Source organism: Cynoglossus semilaevis, chromosome 14, assembly GCF_000523025.1.
Source record: "Cynoglossus semilaevis isolate Cse_v1.0 chromosome 14, Cse_v1.0, whole genome shotgun sequence".
Lineage (NCBI taxonomy): Eukaryota > Metazoa > Chordata > Actinopteri > Pleuronectiformes > Cynoglossidae > Cynoglossus > Cynoglossus semilaevis.
This window is the reverse complement of record NC_024320.1, coordinates 28,163,051-28,182,789: the sequence shown is the minus strand read 5'-3', so window position 1 is coordinate 28,182,789 and position 19,739 is coordinate 28,163,051. Positions and strand designations below refer to the sequence as shown.

Genomic DNA, 19,739 nt, shown 5'->3' with positions numbered 1-19,739 from the left:
GCAAGGCTAAACTTTGTTGGCTTTCTAGCTGTTTCGGGGCTGCTCTGTTTAGGGGTAGCAACTGTAGCTGTGATGTTTGTTTCTCGTGGTATGATTGGCAGCAGGGGAGAAAGATTAGGCCTGTATGTGTCAGCTTCCCTGCATTGTTTCTTAATGTACCTGCAGTAGTTGTGAGCTGCCTGTGCAGAAGGGACCAGATCAAATTGGCAAATGGCTCCTTCAAAGTGTGCTGAGGATTGTTGTTGGCTTGTTCGTCCAAGGAGGAAAGAGCCCTGGAGCTCGGAAGCCAGTCCCTCATCACTGCCCCACCCAAAGTTTGCATGAACACTCTGCTCTCCGCAGGAGGCATATAGAGTCACTCTCTTTCCATTAATTCCAACTGCAAGCTGATGCCACTTGCCATCATGTGGCTCATAAGGCAGTACCACTGAGGTGTTTGGTCCCGTGTGAAGGACCAGTTTTCCAGGAACAAGCTGCAGACCAAGAAGGAGCTTCTTGTGGTCTGACTGCAAGGTGAAGAGGAAAGCACTGTTGACTCGGTGTGAGCGAACACTCAGGACCAGTGCCAGGTTGGGCCATGTCGTTGCTGGGAAGAGTGAGCGCAGTGGAGCCTCAATGTGCGCCTGCTGGTTGATAATGATCCCTGATCTGAATGGTATGATCCCTGCTGGCACAGAGCGAGACGGCTTCTCTCCCTTGAGCCCCAACTTTTGAAGGATATCAACATCTACAAAAGAAAAGAAAGCAGCGTTAGAAAGTCACAGAGTTTTTAATGGATTTAGTTTACATTTAAAACATCTTTTAGACTTTATCGCAGTCTGAATGACCTGTTGTTTTGAAACTTTGATTATCTTTTCATGGAAAAAGTAAAGATGAAGTAAATTAGTAAAACTCAAGTACACTTTTTTACTGTGTCCCACTGTGAATATTTGAATGAAGTAAATTAGTAAAACTGAAGTACACTTTTTTACTCTGTCCCACTGTGGCCCAGGACCAAATGACTTACAGAACGGCACCGGTCCCTGCACCAGGGGTTGTGAACCTCTGCATTAGAATACATGACGAACAATGTACTTGTAAAGCTCTGCTCCCTTTTGGTTGCGTTCAATCATTAGTGACGAAAATCTATCTTTGTGTCCTGGTCCAAAAATACACATTGTCATAAATATGTATTGGAGCATTTTTGAATGAGATCAGAAGAAACATGCAGAGCTCACAATAATACTCAATTTGCCCTTTTCACTGGTAGTCAGAACCAGAACCACAAAACATGGATGGTGGAACCATAATCATGAATGTGTTTGACTCATATTTCAACCATCATCGAGAGCAGCACTTTGGCTTGGGAATGGGAATGAAGCTTGACTGCTGCAGGGTAAAGACACTGGAGGTGGGAGGAGGGGAGGAAGGGAAGAGGGGGGAGACCATTTAAACCCAACCTGAAACAAAACTAGACTTTGAGGACACTAAATGTTTCCTGTAAATTGTTTAGTGTTGCCTTGGGCAGTAGCATAATTACTATGTATAGGTCAAGACAGACAAAAAAAACAAACAATAAAAAACAAAAACAGGCTGACAGCCAGAGATTGTAGCGCGATCTTGGTCGACGGTTGAAACTCTTGTGTGAATAGATGCTACAGAGCTAACGGTGGTTTTTCCTTTAACTGTCAGTGGCTTTCCAACTGGAGCCCTTCTTCACCGAATTGTGACATAATGAGGCTGTAAGATTCAAGTTCAAAATATATGTACACTGCTTTGCCTGAAATTCCTATGGGACCAAATTTAAAACCTATTCTGGCAACACTTTGGTCTGATGCCAGTTGAACCTACAGATGCTCTTTGTTAGCTTAATTGTTCAGCTCCCACGTCTTGTTAAGTGTAATCCCTTGGTGCCACGTTACACTTTCTTGCAGTTATTAACACAGCTATAAAACACACTTCAGAGAGAAACTAAAGCGGGTGATTCAAAGAGACCTACAGCAACAAGGTAGGTGTTGTTTCACACCGAGATGTCAGAAACATGATGGCATAGAGAAGCCATTTTGAAAGGGCTCAGTCAAGGCCACTGCAGTCAGGACCAGGAGCACACAATCAGAATACAGACATAATCCTCCTGTAGCGATCATCTGGCCAACACGCACTCCAGTGACGTCAACAGTGATTGTATTCACAAAATTTAAAGCCACAAGGGGCAACTCTGAGTTCTTGGCAAAACACTGCCTCATTGATATCAAGGCATAGCTTCTCTGTTTTATGGCTAGAGGGGATTAAAGAAGTGAAACGATGGTCGAAATCCTTAAAGTCGTCTCAAACAGTCCCCTCTTTTGCCGTCTGTCCTCTGTCCTTCAGATCATTGAAGTCACATTGGACAATCAAAGCAAGTCACTACAGCATCTTCCTGTCCGGAGGCTGAATTCCATCTTTTCTGCCAATCTTGTCTCAGCGTTTTCTTCTCTCTCTCTATGTGAACTGTCATCATTTCATCATCAACTTCACTATTTCTGGGTTTCCTATGACCTGTGGTTACTGGGTCTTGGTTTATAGGAGACAATATAAAGGAATGTGAAAATAAAGTTTGCAATTAAACATTGATTACAAGACAAAAGCGGGAAATGTATGGGGAGGACGGACAAATGGAAAGTAAAGAGGTTCAGTCATGAGCTCATGGACGAGAGCGTGGACGGCAGCAATGGCGTCAATGAGAAGCTTGTCTTGTGAAAAATGCCTGATTTTTCCCACCGTCAGAGCGTTCAGACCTCTAAAAAAGAATTGTATGCAGCATATTTTCTGGACTATAAGTCGGACTTTTTTTCATCCTTTGGCTGGGTTTGCGACTTATACTCGGGTGCGACTTTTATTTTATTAAAGTATATAATTTCACAAGTTAGTTATTTTCGCACTGACAGCCACTAGAAGGCACTCAAGGCTTGTGTACCAGTATCTGCTACTCCTGTAGCAATGAAAGTTTACATATTCGTTATTTTCACACTGACAGCCGCTAGAGGGCACTAGCGCGACTTTTACGCTGAGAATATTATTGACTCTAAAGGGGGGAATATCTTAGACCTAAAACACATTTAGGTAAAAATTTTAATTAAACTAAACAGAATTGTTGTTGTGGCGCTTTGGCCCAGAACTCCTGTAGCAATGAAAGTTTACATATTCGTTATTTTCACACTGAGGGCAAGTTTGAATCCCGGTTAGGGCGGTTGGTACCTTCCAGTGGACTCACCACCCGCAGGAAGGTTTAGGGCGGTTGGTATGGTGCAGTGTGATCTGGGTGGCGACTGCTGCCCCTGCAACCCGGTAACGGATAAGCCGATGAAAATGGATGGATGGATGGATGGAGAATTCTTGTTACTATCTTGTACAGTAACCTAAATGAACTAGATATTGAAATGATATAGGCATATTTATAGCATTAACAATGTAACCATTCTTTGTGGACTGTGACACTTTCCTTGCCGTAAAACATTGGGGTTTTATAAAATATACTGATGAAACAAGACCTCCATGAGGTTTGATGCCACGCCATACCCTTTAACACTGCTCTCTGTGTGGTCCCGTCTGTAGTGAAGGGCAACAGGATTTGGCAGGGCAGCGGGGCATGCATTACACGTGCCCTGTTCTGTACATGAGCCACCGTGCCACCCTTCTTTATTAAAATACATTTTCACCTCCTTCAGAGCTTATACAAACCAAACACTGTTTAGATCTACAGCATACCGTGTGGTGGTGAACTCTGACTCAGACTGGTGTTTAACACATGGCTCCAGTTCCCAGGCTCAAACTGTGCCAAATTACTAAAGCAGGACAAAGTGAGAATCCAGGAGTCCTTACACTGAAATGTTATCACTAACAGAGAATGAAGTCACTGATACATTTGAACACAGTTGAATACACTCCATTCTTTCCAAGACTCCTCTAATCTGCACTCTGTCAAATATGATGTTGCTCGACTGAGAGTCACCCTCTCAGCAACACTTCTGAAAAGGCATTCTTGGCTTTCTCGTATGATTTAGATCAGGCTCTACTCTATTTTGTTTCATTTGGAAAAGAGATAAACACAAAACTGAACTAAATATGATTAAAACATGGAAATACGTTATTATTTATTTTCCTCTAAACAGGATTTTTTTCTGACGGAAAATGACGATCTAAAGTGTCTACGACAATAAAAGCCTGTAGAGAAGAGAAGTCTCATATTTCTGTAGACTTAAGTTCTTCATTTGGTTTCACTATCTGTGCAGCAGTTCTCATCTAGGTGGGTGTATCCATTTCCTATAAAGGGTCTATGGCAATACACTCAGATTCCCAGAGATCCAAGTATGTATTCTTTGGAGTTCCACAGTATTAGCACTCCCTAAGCTGTTTCATCTTCAACTGTTGAGCTGCTAAATGTTCCACTGACTTGGTTCTAAACAGGAAGTACACAGCAGCTTACTCAAAACAGCTGCCTGCTGCAGTCTGTTGCAGCTGAAACCATACGACAAAAAGGGCAAAGGAATGCAATGATAAAAAAAAAAAAAAACACTGATTGAATTTTTTTTTTTTCAGTAAGGACTCTCTTGCTGATTCAACTTAGCTTACTCAACACATTGTCATGACAACGGAGGGCCCGTTTCTCAGTCCAATGTGTTTACATGCTTGGGCAACGACCAAACAGACAAAAAATAACTCAGAAATCCCCTCAACACTCCAGGAAATTTCGGACTTCTTTCCCCCTGTCACTGGTGATATTTTCAGGACAAACATATGGACGGAGCACATGAAGAGGCTGCATAGAGAATTAATAGAAACGCTGTCTTACCTTCAGGGTGTACTTGTGTAAGTCCCAGGTAACAAGTACAGTATAAAATGGTGCAGAGCAATAGGGCTCTCCTGGAAAACAGAGGACAGCACATTAGAAAGACCATAAACATCAATAACTACAAATCTACATTGTTTTGGTCATGGGAATGGGACCCTCAACCTTAAATGAATGGTGTCCAGTCATTACACAGACACTCTCTCTAATCAACCTTGTTATTTTTTGACTTTGAGACACTGTCTCACATCTAGAAACAATATGTAATGTATATAATGAGCATAAAAATAGGTGAAATATTTAAGTTACAAAGTGAATTATTGGATCTATTGCAAAGTCAAATTTGCTTTGGCATATCAGAAGTGTGTCTTTAAAATAGTCATTAATGAATTAACACAGGAATAAATAAAGGTTGTTGAAACTCATGATACTTGTGTACTACACCAGTGTATCAGAAATGCATTTGTACATAGTACACTGGCTGGGGAACAAAGGAAATTAAAATGTTTATTGACCCTAAATAGACATTGTAGTGTTGTAGTTTTGACCTTATTGGGGGGGGTCAGGGGGCGGGGGGGGTCTGATTTAATGAATGTTGATGTTTTCATTGTTTTAACAGAACATGAACATTATCTCCAATCACTGTTTGTGGTTCCTCCCAGACCATACATCCAAGAAAAACACATTCTAGAACTGAGCTGCTTATGTTTTAATCGCTAAATACACACACAGAAAGACCTCATCTGCACACACAGACTTAGGTTGTGATTTATGAGTTAATAAAAAACAGTGAAATTGACTTATTCATCAACCCTGGGCTCCAAAGTTGTGAAACACACACACACACACACTCACACTGAATGGTCTTTCCTAACACCCCTGGTCACTTCCAGGTGTGTAGTTAACCTAAAGGAAAATGACTGACAAGCGGAGTGAGAGCCCAGTGGGGGACCAGGATCTGGTGACAGGCAGGGGAGCCACTGTTTACCGCTGGAGGTCATCCAGACACATGGTCACTCAAAAGATGGGGGAGGAAATGTGAATAGCAGCTGTGGCTGGAGGGCCACAGGGGAAAGGCAGGCGCAGGCGTAGGCCAGTGGCTCGAAATACAAAAATGTGGGAATGACTGTAACATTGTTGTAAACACAGATACAGATTTACCTGAAGGGCTCCAGACCAAATGTGAACATGGTCAGGAAAACAGAGGACTGCAGTGTTTAGGTTTGAACCTGACCAGATGAACCGTGTGTTTTTGGGTTTGCGTGTTATACCTAAAGTCACATCGACACCCTAATGAGACTGAAGAAAATCTACCCTTGATGAACAACTGGCTGTGGCTTTTCAGAAAGTGCTTGTGTCAGTGTGTGAGTTAGTGTCTCCCAGACATTCCCAGCTGGTTAAAGCCTCAGCCTCTTTATCAGCTGAGGAGGGCTCTACTTTCTAGAAATGAGTCATGAAAGTTTATTTCACACTCTTGCAAAAAAAAAAACTCACATTGTCCCTAAGGCTGTTTATGTTAGTCTTAACTGGATCACATTATCAGGGCCGCAGTACTTTTTGAAAGTTCAGACTTTGTTTTAATGACAGGATGAGGTCCGTCTGCTGTGGAGAAGCTGGACATTTAAATCAGCAGGACCGACATGTGTAACTAACTCTGGCACAGGCTGTTTTCACACTGCTACAGTGAGCAGTGACTCAGCTGAGACTATCACAGGGAAATGTGAAAAAGTTAAACCTCCTTAGTCATCATTCCTTGTGAACAGTCTCGCCTGATTCCTCTGACTCCTGACCCTACAGTTCATAGACACCACTGACATGTTGATACCAGGTTTATTTTCCTCATTTAAACTATGATTAAGAGACACAGCATATTTGCTAATGAATAGCTAGAAGACACCTACAGAGAGAGCTAAAGGGAATTTTCTGGATGGTAAAAGGTTAAATAAAATACATAAGTAGAGACGTTTCTCCAATTATGTGCACGGTTATTTTTTTTCTCTTTGTTTTTTTTTCCACTCTTTTTATCTTTGTGAATGTATTAATGAAGTCTGATTCTAACCCTAACCCACACACACACAAACAGCAGTGAGACTGGAGGCCAAAAAAATCCACTGAGAACCACTGTAGTTTTTTTTTTTTTTACAAGCTTGAAGAGTCTATGAATGGATTTCCCTAAGGTGATCCTGCCCTGCCCCTGACACACACACACCCCCCACCCCGACACACACTAACACACAAACACATTGTGGAAAATTCCAACAGATGCACACTAGTCACCCCGGAATCAAGTAATGACCCACTAGAGACTTTTTATTTCATAAAAACAGTTTCTACCAAACTGCCTGTTCTAACCACTGAGAGTAAATGAAATTTGCACGGCGCTATTTTAAGGCTGACATACTTTCGAGTCCTATTCTCAACTGTCAGATTTGCTCTGTTTCTAAATGCCAGATAATGTCAAATCAAAGCACAATCCCCACGAATATTTGCAAGTTAAAAAAAAAAAAAAAAGTTAGGCGTTAAGGGCGACCCCGTGTGGATATATAGTGAATGACGCTTCACACAGCCTGACGTCTCAGCTGATTGACCAAATTGAATCCGTGTTTGTCTATTTCTGCATTCATGAGAATAAAATATATAGTCGTTATTTATATTCAATTATGTATTTCAGTTTTTTTTTTCTCTACGTGTATTTGGGAGGTTTGATAATCTGAGATGGTATATTAAATATATTTGGTAAAACTGGGTTGTATTTAAGTCACTGCATGTGACTAATTTCGGAACAATCGCAGAAGCCAAAGTGCAGCACATAACATTCACACATTAAGATAAAACCAATCACGTGACTGGGCAAACAAATTAATGGATGAATGAATGAAAGAATGAATGAGATCAAATGCCCACTTCCATAGATCACTTGGCTGCTACAGGCTAGAATCAGTTCAAGACCAAGCCTCATGTCTTACAAATTGCCCGATGAGTTTACGACTGTCTGTGAGAAACTGTGCCGTAAACACACACACACACACACAGCACATCTGCACTTCATGCCACAGCGCAGTATTCACGGAGAAGTGGGCGCACTTCATGCCACAGCGCAGTATTCACTGAGATAAGAAGCTCCATAAAACCCGTGTCTGAACTGATGTCATCGCCAGATCTGACACTAAAACTGCTCATGTTATCCACATGACAACAGTCCTCAGACTCAGGGGGAACCAGGAGAGTAAACTAACAGCAGATGACGGTCAAATAAAACTCTACCGGTGTGAATTCTACATGTTTGACACCACATGGCTCTGTTTTCAACGACCATTCAGTCGCATCTGCATATTTTCTATTCAGCTCATTATGTATTATTTGTAATTGTTACTTAGAGACGTTCTACCTGCAGAGTGACAATAAATAAAGTATTTTATTTTTTGCAGTTTAGTTAAGATTTTGAAAGCACGAGATGGTATGGACATGAGCGCAGGACAGACTGGGACATACATCGGACAAAGAAGGTTGGAGATGGAGCTGCTGTGCAAAAGGAAAAGAGAAGGGATTTAAAACTGCAGAGAGGATTCAGGAACTGAAGAAAAAACGGACGTGCTGATGGAGATGGTTAGAGAATAAACACGCAGGAGGCAAAGGATAAGATGGGATGGAGGCAGAAGAAGAAGAAGACAGAAGTTTAGTCTGATCTTCTGTCTCCTATGGAAGCTGTGTCCTGGATCTCCAACGTTGGCTCTGTTACAGGTATTTAGAGGAGGAGGAGGAGGAGGGGGGGGGGGTATATTCTAGTTTAAAAAGATTTGTAACAACAAATAAGTCTGGACACCAAGGAAAGTCTCTGTGGTCCCGAGCAGTGGACACCAGAGCTGAACCCCAGCCAGAACAGGTAAAGTCTCACAGAGATTGACATCTCAGTCCTAGTCCCCGCTCCAACATCCTCTCAGCAGAGAAACAACAGAAACTGTTACTCACTTTGTGTCTAGATGAGAGGTTCTGCAATCTCTCCTTCGGGTGCCTAAATTCATTTGTATTCATTTGTCCTGGCAGTCAAAAACCTGATCCGTTAATCACAGCGTGACTCCTTTGCGAAGGGGACAGAAGACACCGGCGGCCGTTTTACGCATCGGACAAGTTTGTGATGAACTTCCAGAGGCAAAAAGTCATGTTGAGTTGCCTGTCAAGCCCCACATCAAATCCTCCTGGCAGGCTGCTTTGACAGAGAGTTTTCCGGTGCGGTTGTCTGTGGATATTCCCCTGTGTTTCATTCATTTATGCCGATCCAGAGAGAGGGCCACGCAGCGGGACGGAAAGGTGGGTTTCTTCAGGAGGGGTTACGGAGTCAGGAGCGCAGGACTCATCCCTTTCCTTTTTAAATAGGCTTTCTGCGGGGAAAGCCATGGCAGACGCACCGCACGGCCTGGTGTCAGGTTACAAACCCAGCGGTTGTACGAAGCAACTACACGCCTACTCCAGGGGGGTGGGTCACATGGACCCGACCCAGAGCTCCACGCACTGCTGAAGCCAATGAATGAACCCCGGTGGGTCGACGCTCGAGGAGCAGAAACAACCAAACAGAGACACCGACAGCTTCTCCAGGAAGTGTCCGTGACTCAGCGCGAGGAGGACCAGTCGTTTCTGTGTCCTGTAGTGTCTACTATTGGAGATTAAAATCTGGAAAGTGTGTTAACACTGTGTGTTAAAACAATTACATGGAAAATTCTAGATAGATGGATGAACGGAGAGACTACTAAACAAATGTTCCAGTAGGTGGCAGTAATGCAACGAAAAGGATACATCACTGACAAAAAACACAAGAAAGAAGCAAAGCAAGAGGATACAAAATAAGGCTTTAGTTTTGACTTCTTGTGTTTGCAAGAGAAAATAATAATAATAAACATTTACATTGAGTTATTGTTTCTGGGATCTGCAAATCTCCCCAGAAATAGCCATGTTTTTGTTTTTTGTTTTTTTGTTATTATCCGCACAACTTGTAGAAAAACATGCGTTTTTTTTGTTATTACCCGCACAACTTGTAGAAAAACACGCTTTAGTGTGAACAGTCACATGATGCTGGTACATGGAAATAACCGTTTATGAAAGAGCTGCATCATTCACTCAAGTTATGACAGTATTGAGATCATAAATGGACATCATTTATGAAAGAGCTGCATCATTCACTCATTGGTTTATTGCATAACCAATGAAACACAACAGCAGACACAGACACTAGAGATGTACGCAGTTCCTCATTATTGACTGGTTTTTTTTTACCATCCCACACATTTATACATCCTATACAGTACCTTTGTACATGTATTTGCAGTGGTGTACTGGATGATGCACTCAACGGCCTAATCTACACCCCCCAGATCAGAGGGTAAACGAGGGCACTATTCTGTGGACGTTCTGAAGAGACTGACCAACAACCACTTGCCCTGTGTCAGACGTTAGCTCCGCCTTTTGTGTTGGCCACTGTTTGATACAGACAGGGGAAGAGGAAGCCACCTGGATCAGCTTCTATGACCCCAGTTAAGGTCATGGCCAGGTGCAGGGTGAGCGCTACCGAAGGCATGAACGCGGCTACAACAGCCAGTAATTACTGGCGGACATCTGGTCAAGTTGTTTCGTGAGCGTGTACAGTGAAGTGGATGACGAGACGAGATGATCTCGAGTTCCTTTAAAAATACTGGGAAAAAGAGGTCGTTTACATAAGGAATCCAGAAGGTGTTTCCAGTGGAAACGGTGCTGAACATTCATGGTCTCTGGATTGTTAGAACACAGGGGATGGTGCTAGGAAGGGCTAACCGCTAACATTGTTTTTATGAAGAAAGCAACACTACGGTAATACTTATCACATAAAACTCTCTGCATTGACAAAAATACTTCACAAATATGACAAAAACAGTGTGTATTTTTACTGAAAAACACTTTTCTCAGAGACTTCAACAGCTTTCTGAAAAAAATAAACCCTAATTGTGCTGTTTTTACTGTAATTTAAATCATTTAACTTGCCTGTTGAGATGAATAGGGCACTTACTAATCAACTAGCTGAGTGACGTGTGTCCACTTTTGGAGTTGACCGCACTCCTAAAGGTCACTGCAAATAACATTCTGTTTGGGCGGGACCTGTTGCCGTGTGTCAGTTGGCGATCTTCCTGTGTTTCACCCTAAGGCTGCTGGTCAGCCAGCCGCACGGGTGGGTGCTAATGGACACGAGTCATTAACATCCCCTTTACAGTCCCCTTCACACACTCTGTCCCTTGTGTTTGAGTGCAGGGTGCCACCCGTCCCTCCCATGTCCTTCCCTTGAGCCACAGCGACTCTGCCCCCATCTTCCAAATTACAAACTCTGCGCTTGCTAGTGTGCTCATTGCCACCCCTTAAAGCTGCTTAATTATGGTCATTGGCACCACGTCTGAAAGCTCCCTTTATTCCCCCCCACACTCCAGAAATAGGCCCTGCCGAAGCACACAAGCAGCCCAGATCAAACGCTCCCCATAGGGAAGGGGTCATTACTGGTACTCAGGGCGGACACAGCCCGATGGGTGCCGGGCCACGCCTTGAGCCGAAATTGCAGCCTGGGCGTAGTGAGGACACAAGACTGTTCTTTGATGCATGCAAAGAGTAACTGCGCGCCGCAACCTGTTAGCATATCACAGTTTACAGTGTACTGTACACAAACAGCCGATACGATGTTTTACACCGTACAAAATTCAAGCAACGTACAAACAGCCGATACGATGTTTTACACCATACAAAATTCAAGCAACGTTGCTTTGATGTTCAGACTCTCACTCTGCTTTACGTGATTTTACATCATGGAAAAAATACAGCATGTTTGAATGGGAAGAACTCCCAAACGAAGGTTTTGAAATGTGCTCCTCTGGATGTGAAGGGTAGACACACGCCAACCTTTATAAATACTGCAGTGCATGTGAAGAAAACAACATTTTGTGTCTTTAAACAAATAAATAAATAGCGAGACAGTCACCTCTGTGTAGGTGTGTTTTCACGCTGGGCAGTGGCAGAGGTTATGGAGGTGGTGGCAGTGAACCAGACACTGCTGTCTCTCTCAGCTCACTGCACACAAGACGACTGTTCTAACCAGGAATGTGCGTGAATGCACAAGAGCAAGTGTGTGTGTATGCAGAGTGTCTCTGTGGCTTGTGTTTTTCCCTTTACAGGTGGTTCTGTCCACTTGTTTGTGTTCCTGGCCTCCTTCCTGTGAGTCGAAACGGTTTGGTGATGAACAGGGAGGTGGACTGTGGTTAAACAAGCCTGCGTCTTCTGTTTCTGTCTCACTGAGTCCCCTGCTGGAGCCTTCCTCTCTAATACTGTCTGTCTATTTCAGTTCTTCTTTAATCTGTCACTCCTATTTCTTCGTCCCTTTTGTCTCGCGTCCTCATCTCTTTCTTTGTTCCCTTTCTCTTTGTCTGCCTTTCTACGTCTCCCTGTCATTCCATCACCACAAGCATTTCCAGTGCTGGCACAGCAGTGTTAGACAACCACCCGAAAACAGTGCCACAACCATAACTAGCACGTTGACTTCTCATAATAATGCCAGAATAACCTGCTGGAGAGATGATAAAGTCTTTTTTGAGTGTAATGGGTTCGGGGGCAGGCCCACTGACCTGGTTAACCTGGATTTATAGTACCACCACACTGCACAAATATTTGCTTGTTAAAGAGTGAAACAAAGAGCTGTGTTTTCTCTCTCTCTCTCTGCTCTTTTCATACTTATTTCTGCCATGTTTGTTTTTTCAATTCTGCGCTGAAATTATGCACATTAGTTGTAATCTTAAATCACTAGTCTTCACACCAAGTTCATGGTCTTTTGACTTTAGGTTAGAGTTACACAAACATGTGCACAAATGTTTGTTTAACACTGATTTAGCTTTTGACGTACCCTGCAGACCTCCATCCTTGACGTCTCCAACTATATTTCTGTATTTCCCTCCATTCACGAATGTTCTTTGGGAGCCATCAAATATATTGATTTTTTTTTACCCAAATCCGTCTATTGTTGCCTCTATGATTTGGAAAACAGCACCAAATAAGTTGAAAAACAAGTTGGAAAATAAATATAATCCAATAAATCAATCAATCATCTGCATACAGAATATTCATAAAGTTCTCTTGATCGCCTATTTACACACAATATGTACTTTATTGTTTATTTTTGAGTAAACTGCTTTGCTCCATGCCAATCAAAATTCCTCTCACCTGCATTTTTTTCCTACTGAAGTGGAATTCTTCAGTGGCTTTTGTGTTTGTTTCAATGTGAACACACAAAGACGATTATCTTAGCAGCAGTAATGCCAAGTTTTTGAGTTAAAAATCACGGTAAGTGCGAGTATTAGCTCTGAAAATGAATCCCAGTGAATTCACTTTATCTTAGCAGCAGTAATGCCAAGTTTTTTAAAATTAAAAAAATTAAAAATCACGGTAAGTGCGAGCATTAGCTCTGAAAATTAATCCCAGTGAATTCAACTCTTTTTGCATGTTGTATCGTTAACAGCGTTTTTTTTTCTCCTGACATCACATGTCAGTTTTTTCAGTGAGGTGCTGCGAGGCCCGTGTAAAGGAAAAGGTAAAAGCAGCAGAGGATTGTGAAGTGGTTTTGATTTTTGCTTCTCTCGTTCTTGACACATTTTTTTGGCAGCCATTCAGAATTGACACACGACCAACTTGGCCCCATCAGAAAGCAGCAGCATCTAGGAAGTCGCTCCGCACCTGTGAGAGCCGTGCACAGTAGTCACCCTGTTTGTCATGTTGGGCGAAGGTATTCAGCAGCTTCCATGTGTACATGAGGGGGGAAAAAAAACCTGGATCGGGTTCAGTGAAATGTCAATTTTCAAGCCCGCCCCTCTGTGAACACTAGATGTTAACAACATATATATACAGTTGATTCACATACAGTACACGGTTCGCATACACATACTGTACATTTCCAATGAAACCCCACTTCAAAATGATATTGTTGCCTAGTTAAATCCAGATTAAATTCCCTACTCTGTGTTCCTTTCAAACAGGGCTATAATTCATTCCTATTCTGGAAACTAATCCCAGCATTTGGATTGGACTGAGCCACCAGAGACCAGGATAACCTAAGCAGAAACAGCAGGGTCCAGTGAAACCTGCGCTCCCTGGCATCGAATCAGTGTCCAGATTCCAGTGATGCCTTCTGTAAAAGGACTTCATTATGCTCTCGGAATATGGACAAGACAAATATTTGGCTTGGTCATTATGATGCTTGTATCCACTCCCCCCATGGAAACAGGTCCCACACCAGGCTCAGTGTTTCTGCATCCCAAGGATGTCTAACCCCAACCCCCCACCAGCGTCTCTCTGTCTCCTTCCTGATAAAGGCGTGAAGAGGGACAAAAAAGGAAGGGAAAAGTTTTACTAAGAAGGAATGGAAATAAAGGAAGAATATTTTACAAATCCATATGGCACCAAATAATTGTTATTTTCCTCTTTATTCTACTCTTTACCAAATATTGACATAATGGTAATAAGATATACCTATATTAGATCATACAAAATAAACCTTGTTGTTTTTCTACATGTAAATGCATTTTAAAATATTTAAATATTTAAATAGTGTATATAATGACAGGTCAAGCCTGTCTACCCCGTCTTTTTGTTTTTATTTCCTCTGTTCATGGATTTCCACAGTGGATCATGTGACTTTTCCATCAGTGTTAAATCATCCTTATGTCTTTCTTCACTGTGTCCATTTGACCCTCTGTTTCCCTCATTATCTCCAGGGTGTCTGCACCCAGTGGCTCTTTAGCTTCTCTTCACCTCTGCCTGTACGACAGCACTGTTGGTATTATTCAAATCCCTGTGAAATATATATGGTGGTAAAATGATCAAATGGTTCTGGTAGGGGTTAAAGGTTACAGACCCCTGGTCTGAACCATCTCTAGCTCCAGCCTAGCCTTTAGTGACTAGAGCGGGGTCAAACATGCAGCCCGGGGGCCAAAATCGGCCCGCTTGGCAGTTCAGTCCGGTCCGCTTGATGAATTTTGAAAAAAAAAACAAAACAATACACTTCATGTTCAGGATATGTTTTGAAAAATTATATTTCATTAAATATGGATACATAATAATACACATCAAAAACATGGACTTAGCTTAATTATTATTAAGATGATGATTGTACTGGTCCGGCCCACTTGACAGCTAATTTGGTTGCATGTGGCCCGTGAACCAAAATGAGTTTGACACTAACCCTTACACACTGCTGTTATCTAGAAGTAGTGCATCATGAAAGATAGATACATGGATGGATGGATGGATTTGCCAGACTTTCTACTACAGCACCACACTGTTTGTAATTTAGCCCAGTTGTAAAAGAATCGGACCTGTCATTGGAAGATTACAGTTACAAATCCTGTCCTGGTTGTGGTTCGTTGAGTAACCACCAAGTGCCCACTGCTCCTCAGAGATTGGTTAAAAGCAGAAGCCAACGTCAGTATCTTTTTCATCTGTCTTTTTTTGAAATTATATGAAAGATAGATACACCAATAAAGTTGATTTTTTTTTTTTTTTTGTCTACTTGATGTCCTGTTTTCCACAGATTTTTCATACAACTTCAGAGTGTCAATTTGGTGATGAGTTCTATGTGGCTGCTAGAGAAAGACAGCATATTTCCTCCAAACTGGCATGGTGAAAAGTGGCTGGCAAACATCAGGCTGTTTTATTGGATTCACCACCGTCATTATGACATCAGTCAGAGATGATGCGGACATGCTTTGCCCTGAGATCCCCGGACTCACAGGCAGACAGATGGTGCTTCACCTCTTACCAATCAGCTACAGCTGCACTACGTACTGTAATTCTCCACTGTAACTTCTCTGGTCAGGGTGGCCTGAGTCCCAGACCCTTTCATTCACCTAACAGGTGGTCATTCCCAGTACTTTGTAGTACGTGAGAGCGTATAACGTTGATGAAAAGCCTTGATTCTGTAAAACCATACAGCTTGTGATTTCCAGTCCCGTAACCGACCGCTTCTATTTCTCTGGTAGATGTGTGGGTTGCAGGGCTTCAGGATTGGTTTCGAGGCAACTGCACCCAAAGCTGGAAAAATCTGAAGCAGATGCTTCACCAACGACGCCTTCGTGTTTGCAAAAAAGAAGATTCAGATTTCCCTGGGAGATTCACTCCCTGACTCACCCAGTGGATAGTAAAGCTTCATCTTTAAAACCTCACTCCTCTTGTGCATAAATCCTTGAGCGTCTTTTCTTTGGACTGTTCAATATGTCCGACCTTCAAAGCAGGACCTCGGAAGTCTAACTTTAGATGATGAATTTCCTATTAGAACTGGTTCTCGAAGACCAGATTTCACTACAAGAGACATTATTTGTTTACTCTGACAAATCTACCTAACAACATGTCCTTTGTAACTTAATGAAGTACATACGAAATTCTTAATTGCAGCTTGAATTGAGACCATTCTATTGTCTGTTTTTTCTTGCTCCCAATAATCTGAAACATGAATCCTGGGAACTCTCCTGAGGAAAAAACTTTTCCAGGTGGAAGAGAAGAAAAAGGAATAATCTTCTAATCAATTGATAAAACGTGTCTTTTCTGCTTCTATGCAGCTGCAAAACCACACACAGATCCAGTAGATGAGTATTCTAATTTTAGCAGAACCAATAAAAAACACAGACATATTTTTGGATAAGCTGGTTGTCCTAGAACACCTCCTGGAAGTACAAAGTAAGGAAAATGGGTTTTGTTCCATTTCAGGTCTTCTTGACCTGAAGGAATCATAAGGGGGAAAAAGTCTGTCCTCCTCTCCATAGAGTCCCCTCTAAAGAAGGCCCCGTATAATTTAGGTGAGAATGGACCTGTTGTCATTGATGAGGCCCGTTCAGCTTTTTAATCCTGCCCGCCAAACTTTTCCAAATTATATAATTCATGTATATTATCATTATACAGTACTTCTGCCTTTTCCCTGCATTACCCACATTTCTCCAATAGATGGCGTAGAAAATTATAAAAGCATTTTAGCCTTTATGCATGACTTTTACATGTCATTTATCTTAGTTCACAGGAACGTTCCATCTATCTGTTCAATGTTAGGACAATTGTGGCCCACAAGTCAAAGTTTGCCCACACCAGGTCTAATCTTCCAAATCATTCCAGTTCTCTTTAATAAAACAAACCCTAAATGACTCACTTTAGCCTGGTTTCTGAACAAAGTTGGCGATCCCTGATGGACAATCCTTTCAATCCAAGCAACCGCAACGCACATAAGGCAGAATATGAGTGAATCAAAACTATTAACAGTCCATAAAGTAAATGTGTTCCATACTGATGTCTGAATCTGTGCCCAGGAATCCATTTCACATGGTTCCAATAGTGGGGTTTGATTTGACCCAGAAGTGTCTCATTGATGAGCTGAAAATATTTTATTTTCATGTTCACACCAATCTGTTCACACCAAGTGTTTTCTCTCGGGCAGAGCTACCAGACCTCCTTTCATAGGAGGCTGGCAGAGCTTTGACTCCGATATGATTTCCTCTTTTCCTTCTTTCCCGCTGGTTCACCTGTAACTTCTCATGGAGCAGGCCAGGTTCAAGGGTAAACTTTTTTTATTCTAAAATTCCACTGAAAACCCTAATGCCAATGTCCCCAGGCTTCATGGCAAACATTTCATTTCCTGCAGCACTCCAGAGGAAGGCATCATACTCACTTTTTCAGGTCAGCTCCAATTTTTTTTCGATCCCAGAAAATCAGAGAGAGTGGTTTTGATTGACTAGAATAGGCAAATAAAATCGTTTTGTATTTTTAAAAAAAAATCACATTCCACCGAAATATTGCATTTTAAGCCAGGAGATCAACCTCAATAAAACATTAGTCGTAAAAAAATCTAGGAAAGGTTGATTTCACAGTATCAGCCCAGAACGTATCCAACTACAGTAAAACTCTCTACATGTGTACTTTCCTATTTTTATTCCATTATTAACGTCATATGCTACTTTTTTTCTCCCTTGACCAACTGTTTAAGTGTCGACAAGCAGAGTCTTTTAAACTCCATCCCTCAAAACTCTTAAAAAGGACCTACTACAAACCCTTTTTTGTCTATTATTAAATATTATTACAGAGTTTGGTTGATTGATGGTAGTTTTTGGACACTGCGAGTTTTTCAATATGGACCTCTGTGTAGAGCAAAAGCCAAGCCACAGCTCCCACAGTGGCAGGAAAAAAAACCACGCTGATTTTTGAATCCGTCCTTTTAGTAGCAACCTCTAGGAACTTTGAAGTGTTTGGTGAGAGAAACTTTTTTTCTTCCCCATTCATCCTTCGTCATCTTGTCACAGAAAACCTTACTCCAAATTGTTAAAAAAAGAAAAAATTAAGGAAGCCGCCCCATTTTAAAAACATGCCTAGGGCTGAACTTAATGATCTTAAATTGTAACTTTGGAGCATAAACAAAAATAGGAATGAAACTTTTCCCATTAAATCAAAGCTATGAAGATGTTAGTTAGTTCAGAAGGCAAACTTAAAAATATTTGTATTATTATAATAATATTTTAATTGTTTTTATCTTCTTATATGTTATTACTTAATACTCAACTTTACACGCTGACGTCTTTTTAAGTTTGGATGTTATTACTTAATACTCAACTTTACATTGTCAATCTGCTCACACGCTGACATCTTTTTTAAGTCTGTTTTTTTTTTGTGTGTTTCAAGATGAATAATGTGAACATACTTTTTATCCATAAATGTGAGTAGTTTTCCAAGTGTCTTCAACTTGAGTTAGTGTACTATACTGATACAAAACATTAATATTTATTCATTACACCTTTGGATGAACTTCATTTCTAGCACCTCCTGCTGGGGAGTGAGGGAATTTCTGCCTCAACTGACAGTCTTTGTGGTCCTTTCTCCAGCCTTGTGTCAAAGTGTTCATTATTCTAATAGGTTGTCACACCCAACAGTTTACTGTTTCCTCTCTTGTCCAAACACCAATGTGTGATGATAATACTTGACTTTTGACTACCTATTTGCCTGCAGTGCATTTATTTGTGACTGGAGGATGAGGAGGCTTAAATGCTGTCAAAATGACACTTATTTTCTTTTGGAAAAAAAACGCACTCCGTGCTCGCTGCTGCCCTTACCCTTTAATTCCTGCAGTTTCTAATTTGGGAGCAGAATGTTTCCTTGCCCTTTGCTCTGCCCTACTCTTTTACTGTAGGTCCGTGTTTCAAATTATGGAGCCGCTGTTCTCCTGAATTACATTACTCATATTTTATACTGTGGTATTAAGATTAGACATTTATGCCTGTTGTCTGGGCAGCTGGGGCTGCAGTGAATTATTACAGCAATTGAACTGTGTTTTTTTTTTTTTACCCTGAATTTCTGGTTTTCTCAAGGACTATGTTAACTGGAGGTACCAAAATGACTGTACAGGTACAAATATAAGAGTAGATTTATCCAGGTGTCAGCTGTGATTGTCTTCACATTCCATCATAAAATATAACTACAGTAAATGGTAGAAAAACTCTCAGATATTAGCAGTAGAAACCAGCAGTTACTGACACACGTCCTTCTCCTCCAGTGACATATCGATGATACACGGATGGAGAGAGAGATTCTTAACAAGATCCTTATGAATAAATAATAATAAAGATCTGCGAACCCTCCACGAGATGATAAATCCTGAAGAAATGATGTGACAGGTGTTGATGTGACAGATGATAAATTGTATTACTGTGGGGCAAATAAAAAAATAAAGATTTTCACAGAGGCTTTGAAAAATGTCATTACACTAAACAAGGAACATCTGCAACTTTGAAATGAATCACGATAGTGATAGTATTTTACAATAGTATTTTTTCCAGAAATACACGTTTTACAAAATTAACTTTTGATCTGTTGAATGTCATTAAATGTAATTACAGAACAGTACTGTATA

General features: G+C 41.4%; 1 protein-coding gene across 1 annotated transcript in view; it reads right to left on the bottom strand.

Moving 5' to 3' along the window:
- The window catches only part of col27a1a (collagen, type XXVII, alpha 1a), a 62,077-nt gene extending 52,295 nt beyond the window's left edge, over positions 1–9,782 (bottom strand). Inside the window, exons 1-3 of the mRNA XM_025062314.1 lie at positions 8,777–9,782; positions 4,811–4,881; positions 3–727 (exon numbers count right to left, since the gene is read on the bottom strand). Of these exons, the coding sequence (XP_024918082.1) occupies positions 3–727; positions 4,811–4,881; positions 8,777–8,829 (849 nt within the window). The 5' untranslated portion in view covers positions 8,830–9,782. The remainder of the gene's footprint in view (positions 1–2; positions 728–4,810; positions 4,882–8,776) is intronic.
- Between the last annotated feature and the right edge of the window lie 9,957 nt (positions 9,783–19,739).